This window comes from Babylonia areolata, chromosome 29 (genome assembly GCF_041734735.1).
Source record: "Babylonia areolata isolate BAREFJ2019XMU chromosome 29, ASM4173473v1, whole genome shotgun sequence".
Classification (NCBI taxonomy): Eukaryota; Metazoa; Mollusca; class Gastropoda; order Neogastropoda; family Buccinidae; genus Babylonia; species Babylonia areolata.
Window position 1 is genome coordinate 30,904,430 of NC_134904.1, and position 10,000 is coordinate 30,914,429.

At 42.7% G+C, this 10,000-nt stretch overlaps 1 protein-coding gene across 1 annotated transcript in view; it reads left to right on the forward strand.

The window, feature by feature from the left end:
* The window catches only part of LOC143302302 (uncharacterized), a 29,086-nt gene extending 22,466 nt beyond the window's left edge, over positions 1-6,620 (forward strand). Inside the window, exons 14-15 of the mRNA XM_076616908.1 lie at positions 910-1,023; positions 6,391-6,620. Of these exons, the coding sequence (XP_076473023.1) occupies positions 910-1,023; positions 6,391-6,524 (248 nt within the window). The 3' untranslated portion in view covers positions 6,525-6,620. The remainder of the gene's footprint in view (positions 1-909; positions 1,024-6,390) is intronic.
* The last annotated feature ends 3,380 nt before the right edge of the window (positions 6,621-10,000 follow it).

Sequence of the window (10,000 nt, forward strand, 5' to 3'; positions counted from 1 at the left end):
GAAACCAGGAGGCAATATTGCTCTTTGTGCTGCAGCCTTGGGGACTAGTTGGCCTTTGGAGATCATCCCAACGCTGACTGTCCAAAATAAAACCTTGGGTGGGGATGAAACTGGGGCGAGACATCCTCCACTATAATCAAATTCTAGCCCAGATAGTCATAGCACGGACACGGCTGACCATCATACATACATACATTCATACATGATTGATTGCCTACAGCTGACGCGTCCGCCTAGGAAGCGAGAGAATCTGAGTGCACTGGTTCGAATCCCATAGTCGCCGGTATCCCCCCCCTCCCCACACTCCCCCCCCCTCCACTAGACCTTGAGTAGTTGTCTGGACGCTAGCCATTCGAGGTTCTGTGTGCAGCATACACTTAGCGCACGTTAAGAACCCATGGCAACAAAAGGGTTGTCCCTGGCAAGCTTCTGCAGACAAATCCCCATCACTAGGAAAACAAATAAAACTGCAGGCGCAAAAAAAAAAAAAAAAAAAAAAAAAAAAAAAAATACACGCAGAAAATGAGTGTCTCTCTCTATGTAACGATGCGCTTACCTTGGGGAGAGCAGTCTGACTTTCACACAGAGAAATCTGTTGTGACAACAACAAAAAAAAAGAAAAAAGAAAAAAGAGTCGTGGTCGTCGGCCTCCTTCAGTCTCGAGAGACGATGGCTGCACCAGAAAATAATGCAGTCACTGCCGAGCAATGCACTCCCTGCTGTGGCTGTGTAGACCGATGCTGGAGTGGCAATCTCTACTGCATGTGGGACAGATACAGATAGATGCTGCTAGGTTTACAGAATTTGACTTGCGTGTGGCAAAATGACAATAAAGAGCAATACAATACAATATCAATTCACAACTCTCAACATCAGTCTCACCGAGGTTGCTGACGCTGTTTGAAACAGGGGCGTTCCGTACAGCGGGAGGGGGATGCTGGATCCAGATCCCGTCCTGCCCTGCCAATCCCGCCCTGCAAGGATTCTTCTTTGATGCCTGGGGAGACTCCAACCGCATGACTGGTCAGTGCCGTACCGTACACTTCCTGACTGGCTAGTGTGAATTTCGAGAGGTGACTGGTTAGTGTGAATTTCGAGAGGTGACTGGTTATTGTGAATTTCGATATATGACTTGCTAGTGTGAACTTCGGGAGGTGACTGGTTAGTGTGAATTTCGATATATGACTTGCTAGTGTAAACTTCGAGAGGTGACTGGTTAGTGTAAATTTCGAGAGGTGACTAGTTAGTGTGAATTTCGATATATGACTTGCTAGTGTAAACTTCGAGAGGTGACTGGTTAGTGTAAATTTCGAGAGGTGACTGGTTAGTGTGAATTTCGATATATGACTTGCTAGTGTAAACTTCGAGAAGTAACTGGCTAGTGTAAACTTCGAGAGGTGACTGGTTAGTGTGAATTTCGTGAGTGAGTTGATAATGTAAACTTTCATAGGTGACTGCTTAGTGTAAACTTTGAGAGGTGACTTGCTAGTGTAAACTTCGAGAGGTGACTGGTTAGTGTAAATTTCGAGAGGTGACTAGTTAGTGTAAACTTCGAGAGGTGACTAGTTAGTGTACACTTCGAGAGGTGACTGGTTAGTGTACACTTCGAGAAGTGACTGGCTAGTGTAAACTTCGATAGGTGACTGGTTAGTGTGAACTTAGTGAGTGACTAGATGGTGTAAACGTCGTGAAAACTAGCTGAATGTGAATATTGTGAGTGGCCATTAGATGTAAATTTCGTGACTTCCTGACTGTTTAGTGTAAACTTCGTGATTGATTAGTGTAAGCCTCGAGACTTAGTGAGTGACCAGTTAGTTTAAACTTCGAGAACTCGTCAATGATCAGTTATAAAGAGTAGACTTTGTGAATTCCCGAGTGACCGTTTAGTGTAACGTCTTGAACTTTGTGATCTCGTTAGTGTAAACAACGTACCTTCATGGGTGACCAGTTAGTGTAAAGTTGGTGACTTCGTGAATGACCAGTTAGTGTAAACTTGGTAACTTAGCTTCGTGAATGACCAGTTAGTGTAAACTTCGTTTCTTCGTGAATGACCAGTTAGTGTAAACTTCGTGACTTCGTGAATGACCAGTTAGTGTAGACATCGTATCTTCGTGAGTGACTTGTTTATTGGTGTAAACTTCGTGACACTGTGAATGACCAGTTAATGTAAACTTCGTATCTTCGTGAGTGACTTGTTCTTTAGTGTAAACTTCGTGACACCATGAATGACCAGTTAGTGTAATCTTCGTTTCTTCGTGAACGACCAGTTAGTGTAAACTTCGTTTCTTCGTGAATGACCAGTTAGTGTAAACGTCGTATCTTCGTGAATGACGGCTTAGTGCAAACTTCGTATCTTCGTGAATGACCACTTAGTGTAAACTTCGTTTCTTTGTGAATGACCAGTTAGTGTAATCTTCGTTTCTTTGTGAATGACCAGTTAGTGTAAACGTCGTGACTTCGTGAATGACCAGTTAGTGTAAACTTCGTTTCTTTGTGAATGACGGCTTAGTGTAAACTTCGTATCTTCGTGAATGACCACTTAGTGTAAACTTAGTGACTTCGTGAATGACCAGTTAGTGTAAACTTATTATCTTCGTGAGTGACTTGTTTATTAGTGTAAACGTCGTGACTTCGTGAATGACCAGTTAGTGTAAACTTCGTATCTACGTGAGCGACTTGTTCATTAATGTAAACTTCGTGACACCGTGAATGACCAGTTAGTGTAAACTTCGTATCTTCGTGAGCAACTTGTTTATTCGTGTAAACTTCGTGACTTCGTGAATGACCAGTTAGTGTAAACTTCGTATCTTCGTGAGTGATTTGTTCATTAGTGTAAACTTCGTGACTTCGTGAATGACCAGTTAGTGTAAACTTCATATCTTCGTGAGTGACTTGTTCTTTAGTGTAAACTTCGTGACTTCGTGACTGACCAGTTAGTGTAAACTTCGTATCTTCGTGAGTGACTTGTTCTTTAGTGTAAACTTCGTGACTTCGTGAATGACCAGTTAGTGTAGACATCGTATCTTCGTGAGTGACTTGTTTATTAGTGTAAACTTCGTGACACTGTGAATGACCAGTTAATGTAAACTTCGTATCTTCGTGAGTGACTTGTTCATTAGTGTAAACTTCGTGACTTTGTGAATGACCAGTTAGGGTAAACTTCGTATCTTCGTGAGTGACTTGTTTATTAGTGTAAACTTCGTAACACTGTGAATGACCGGTTAGGGTAAACTTCGTATCTTCGTGAGTGACTTGTTCATTAGTGTAAACTTCGTGACTTCGTGAATGACCAGTTAGTGTAAACTTCGTATCTTCGTGAGTGACTTGTTCATTAGTGTAAACTTCGTGACACCATGAATGACCAGTTAGTGTAAAGTTGGTTTCTTCGTGAATGACCAGTTAGTGTAAACTTCGTTTCTTCGTGAATGACCAGTTAGTGTAAACTTCGTTTCTTCGTGAATGACCACTTAGTGTAAACTTCGTTTCTTCGTGAATGACGGCTTAGTGTAAACTTCGTATCTTCGTGAATGACCACTTAGTGTAAACTTCGTTTCTTTGTGAATGACGGCTTAGTGTAAACTTCGTATCTTCGTGAATGACCAGTTAGTGTAAACTTCGTTTCTTCGTGAGTGACCAGTTAGTGTAAACTTCGTATCTTCGTGAGTGACTTGTTCATTAGTGTAAACTTCGTGACTTCGTGAATGACCAGTTAGTGTAAACTTCGTATCTTCGTGAGTGACTTGTTCATTAGTGTAAACTTCGTGACTTCGTGAATGACCAGTTAGTGTAAACTTCGTATCTTCGTGAGTGACTTGTTTATTAGTGTAAACGTCGTGACTTCGTGAATGACCAGTTAGTGTAAACTTCGTATCTACGTGAGTGACTTGTTCATTAATGTAAACTTCGTGACACCATGAATGACCACTTAGTGTAAACTTCGTTTCTTCGTGAACGACCAGTTAGTGTAAACTTCGTTTCTTTGTGAATGACGGCTTAGTGTAAACTTCGTATCTTCGTGAATGACGGCTTAGTGTAAACTTCGTATCTTCGTGAATGACCACTTAGTGTAAACTTCGTTTCTTTGTGAATGACGGCTTAGTGTAAACTTCGTATCTTCGTGAATGACCACTTAGTGTAAACTTCGTGACTTCGTGAATGACCAGTTAGTGTAAACTTCGTATCTTCGTGAGTGACTTGTTCATTAGTGTAAACTTCGTGACTTCGTGAATGACCAGTTAGTGTAAACGTCGTGACTTCGTGAATGACCAGTTAGTGTAAACTTCGTTTCTTTGTGAATGACCAGTTAGTGTAAACTTCGTATCTTCGTGAGTGACTTGTTCATTAGTGTAAACTTCGTGACTTCGTGAATGACCAGTTAGTGTAAACTTCGTATCTTCGTGAATGACGGCTTAGTGTAAACTCCGTATCTTCGTGAATGACCAGTTGGTGTAAACTTCGTGACTTCGTGAATGACCAGTTAGTGTAAACTTCGTATCTTCGTGAGTGACTTGTTCATTTGTGTAAACGTTGTGACTTCGTGAATGACCAGTTAGTGTAAACTTCGTGACTTCGTGAATGACCAGTTGGTGTAAACTTCGTGACTTCGTGAATGACCAGTTAGTGTAAACGTCGTGACTTCGTGAATGACCAGTTTGTGTAAACTTCGTGACTTCGTGAATGACCAGCTGGTGTAAACTTCGTGACTTCGTGAATGACCAGTTAGTGTAAACTTCGTATCTTCGTGAGTGACTTTGATGACGGCTTAGTGTAAACTTCGTATCTTCGTGAATGACCAGTTAGTGTAAACTTCGTATCTTCGTGAGTGACTTGTTCATTAATGTAAACTTCGTGACACAATGAATGACCAGTTAGTGTAAACTTCGTATCTTCGTGAGTGACTTGTTCATTAGTGTAAACTTCGTGACACCGTGAATGACCAGTTAGTGTAAACTTCGTGACTTCGTGAATGACCAGTTGGTGTAAACTTCGTGACTTCGTGAATGACCAGTTAGTGTAAACTTCGTATCTTCGTGAGTGACTTGTTCATTAATGTAAACTTCGTGACACAATGAATGACCAGTTAGTGTAAACTTCTTATCTTCGTGAGTGACTTGTTCATTAGTGTAAACTTCGTGACACCGTGAATGACCAGTTAGTGTAAACTTCGTGACTTCGTGAATGACCACTTGGTGTAAACTTCGTGACTTCGTGAATGACCAGTTAGTGTAAACTTCGTATCTTCGTGAGTGACTTGTTCATTAGTGTAAACTTCGTGACTTCGTGAATGACCAGTTAGTGTAAACTTCGTATCTTCGTGAGTGACTTGTTCATTAGTGTAAACTTCGTGACTTCGTGACTGACCTAGTGTAAACTTCGCGACTTCGTGAATGACCAGTTAGTGTAAACTTCGTGACTTCGTGACTGACCTAGTGTAAACTTCGCGACTTCGTGAATGACCAGTTAGTGTAAATTTCGTATCTTCGTGAGCAACTTGTTTACTGATTGTACAATTTGTGACCTCGTGACTGGTTGTAAATTTCATGACTGATTATACAATTTGTGAATGGTTGTTGTAAATTTCAAGACTGATTGTACAATTTGTGACTTTGTGACTGGTTGGTGTAAGTTTCATGACTGATTGTACAATTTGTGACTTGGTGACTTGTTGGTGTAAATTTCATGGCTGTTTGTACAATTTGTGACATGGTGACTGGTTGGTGTAAGTTTCATGACTGATTGTACAATTTGTGACTTTGTGACTGGTTGGTGTAAATTTCATGACTGATTGTACAATTTGTGACCTCGTGACTGGTTGTTGTAAATTTCATGACTGATTGTACAATTTGTGACCTCGTGACTGGTTGGTGTAAATTTCATGACTGATTGTACAATTTGTGACCTCGTGACTGGTTGGTGTAAATTTTGTGACTTCCTGACTGGTTCGTGATTACTTCGTGAATCCGTGTCTAGTCAGCCAACAAAAAAAAATTGTGTGTGTGTGTGTGTGTGTGTGACTTCGTGACTGGTTGGTGTAAGTTTCATGACTGATTGTACAATTTGTGAATGGTTGGTGTAAATTTCATGACTGATTGTACATTTTGTGACCTCGTGACTTGTTGGTGTAAATTTCATGACTGATTGTACAATTTGTGACTTTGTGACTTGTTGTGAATTTTGTGACTTCCTGACTGGTTCGTGATTACATCGTGAATCCGTGTCTAGTCAGTGTAAAGTTCGTGACTTCTTGACTGGTTAGTGTAAATGTCGAACTTTCGTGACTGGTTTCTGTAAAAAAAAAAATTTTGTTGTTGGTTTGTTTGTGTGTGTGTTAACTGGTTGGTCGGTTTTACTTATTGATTTATTTTGTTTTGGGTTTTTTTCTTTTATCAGGAACGTACCAAGACGAGTGTTATGACCGAGCGAGTTACTATTGGTCAGAGTGCGGTTCCCATGACGACGCCCCAGTGACCGCCTTTTTCCGTCCAATAGCATCCAAGTTCACAATGCCTTTGACTGCTAATTAGGGTCAAGTAGGGTGTCAGGTGAAGTCACTGGTCTCGTTTATCGCGTGTGAGCGTTTGACTTGAGTGAGAATCATTAAAAGAAATTGGTGACAGCCATATTGTTTGTTGCTGGTGTTTTTATTCTCTCTCTCTCTCTCTCTCTCTCTCTCTCTCGCTGTGTGTGCCTGTCTCTGAGTCTGTATCTGTGTCTGTGTGACTTTCTCTTTCTCAGTCTCTGTCTGTCTGTCTGCCTGTCTGTGTCTTTCTGTCTGTGTCTGTCTGTCTGCCCCCCCTCCTCTCTCTCTCTCTCTCTCTCCCTCTCTCTCATCGTGCAGTATGCAGTAGTATCCATTTTCAAGTGCTTTTTGTGTGATTTGTAAATTAATGGGCTGATGGCCGAGTACAGTAAATTGTCTGAACTCTCTCTCTCTCTCTCTCTCTCTCTCTCTCTCTCTCTCTCTGTGTGTGTGTGTGTGTGTGTGTGTGTGTGTGTGTGTGTTAGGTACACTGAAAATGATGTTTTAAAGCATTGTCCTTTTTGCCAGGGTGAACTAGAAGATGAATACCATTCAGTGTTGTTTGTTTGTTCTGTATATAATGATTTACGGACAAAATAATCATGTCTCTTAGTTCACTTCTCCGATCAAACAACAAGCAGAGAAATTTCCATGTATCAAAATTTATTTTCCATGCGATCAAAAGGAGAAATCATATACTCAGACCTAATTAAGAAGAATAAATGTCAAGTCCATGAACATTATGATATTTTGTCATCTATGCAAGTGTTATAATACCCCTTCCCATGCCCACACCCAGTCCCCTGGTTTTAAATTGTGGTCCATGGCCAAAGTTCAGTTGAAACAATTTCGTTCGTTCTCTCTCTCTCTCTCTCTCTCTCTCTCTCTCTCTCTCTCTCTCTCTGTGTGTGTGTGTCAGTCAGTCTGTCTGTCTGTCTTTGTCTGTCTGTCTGTCTCCCCCCCTCTCTCTATCCCTCTCTCTGTCTCTGTCTGTCTGTCTGTCTCTCTCTCTCTCACTCTCTCTCTCTCCCTCTCTCTCTACCTATCTATATATTTATCTCTCTTTCTCTGTCTCTGTCCGTCTCTTTGTCTGTCTGTCTGTGTCTCTGTCTGTATGTCTGTCTCTCTCACTCTCTCTCTCTCCCTCTCTCTCTACCTATCTATATATTTATCTCTCTTTCTCTGTCTCTGTCCGTCTCTTTGTCTGTCTGTCTGTGTCTCTGTCTGTATGTCTGTCTCTCTCTCTCTCTCTCTCTCTCTCTCCCATCCCTCTCACCCCACTCTCTCTCTCTCTCTCTCTCTCTCTCTTGGAAGACGGGTCGATGGTCTCAAGTGACACAACACTGACACCACCACAAAAAACACCGCGTTAAGCTGGAACAGCGATAATGTCAGTGTCTATATGTTTGGTGTCTGTGACATTTTGACTGCAAACTCAGTGCTGAACCAGTTTAGCTGATCATGCACCCATATATATATTATGTAGGCCGCTGTATACGTGTGTGTGTGCGCGCAAATAATTTAAAAAGCTACAAACCATCACTTTGTCACACACACACACACACACACACACACGCGCGCGCGTATATATATATATATATATATATATATATATATATATATATATATATATATATATATATATATATATATATGTTTGTATATGTGATAGTCAGTCGTTTCCGACTGTGACCGCCAGAACAGCCAGAGGAGGCAACTGCCGTCCCGACTATCTGGGCTTGACGTTGATTACAGTGGGGTGTGTGTCTTGCCCAAGTAACTTCCCCACTTTCTTAGCCAAGAGGGCTTTTTGACAGTCACGGTTGGGAGGGTTCCCAAAGGCCAGCTACTGAGAGGACACTGAAAGCACAAATGACAGCTTACATTACTGTCTGCAGTGACTGCTCGCCTCGGTGTGATACCGGTGTAATGCCTGAAAATGACTCCCAGGCAGAATTGTGACTCCCCTGGAGTCGGCCCTAAAACACTTCTCTTGCAGCTATTTCAGGACAGGTAATGTCTTCTTCTCTTTTTTTTAACTCCATCTCCCGCCCCAGTCTAACTCTTACTCTTTCTTCTTCCACTAGAAAATCGTATTATGGCACCTACGGGGCAAGGTACCCAAAATATCTATGGAGTCTTTCTCTGAGCTGATTCCCGATAACTCCCTTCCAAACCATTATATCCCCTTCCATCCAACGGCAGAGCAATAACCCCTTCCATCCAACGGAAGAGCAATAACCCCTTCCATCCAACGGCAGAGCAATAAGCCCTTCCATCCAACGGCAGAGCAATAACGCCTTCCATCCAACGGCAGAGCAATAACCCCTTCCATCCAACGGTAGAGCAATAACCCCTTCCATCCAAAGGCAGAGCAATAACCCCTTCCATCCAACGGCAGAGCAATAACCCCTTCCATTCAACGGCAAAGCAATAATCCCTTCCATCCAACGGCAAAGCAATAATCCCTTCCATCCATCCAACGGCAGAGCAATAACCCCTTCCATCCAACGGCAAAGCAATAATCCCTTCCATCCAACGGCAAAGCAATAATCCCTTCCATCGAACGGCAGAGCAATAACCCCTTCCATTCAACGGCAGAGCAATAACCCCTTCCATCCAACGGCAGAGCAATAACCCCTTCCATCCAACGGCAAAGCAATAACACCTTCCATCCAACGGCAGAGCAATAACCCCTTCCATCCAACGGCAAAGCAATAACCCCTTCCATCCAACGGCAGAGCAACAATAACCCCTTCCATCCAACGGCAGAGCAATAAGCCCTTCCATCCAACGGCAGAGCAATAAGCCCTTCCATCCAACGGCAAAGCAATAACGCCTTCCATCCATCCAACGGCAGAGCAATAACCCCTTCCATCCAACGGCAGAGCAATAACCCCTTCCATCCAACGGCAAAGCAATAACCCCTTCCATCCAACAGCAGAGCAATAAGCCCTTCCATCCAACGGCAAAGCAATAACCCCTTCCATCCAACGGCAAAGCAATAACCCCTTCCATCCAACGGCAGAGCAATAACCCCTTCCATCCAACGGCAAAGCAATAACCCCTTCCATCCATCCAACGGGAGAGCAATAATAACCCCTTCCATCGGCAAAGCAATAACCCCTTCCATCCAACGGCAGAGCAACAACCCCTTCCATCCAACGGCAAAGCAATAACCCCTTCCATCCATCCAACGGCAGAGCAATAACCCCTTCCATCCAACGGCAGAGCAATAAGCCCTTCCATCCAACGGCAGAGCAATAACCCCTTCCATCCAACGGCAAAGCAATAAGCCCTTCCATCCAACGGCAGAGCAATAACCCCTTTCATCCAACGGCAGAGCAATAACACGCATTTTCTTGGAAGAAAAAATGAAATGAACTACCGCATTTAGCAAAGGGTGGTCAATCTGGGATAGAACTAAGATGACTCCATCACATGTACCTTAAAGACTCCGGGGGGAGTTATTTCAGGGCC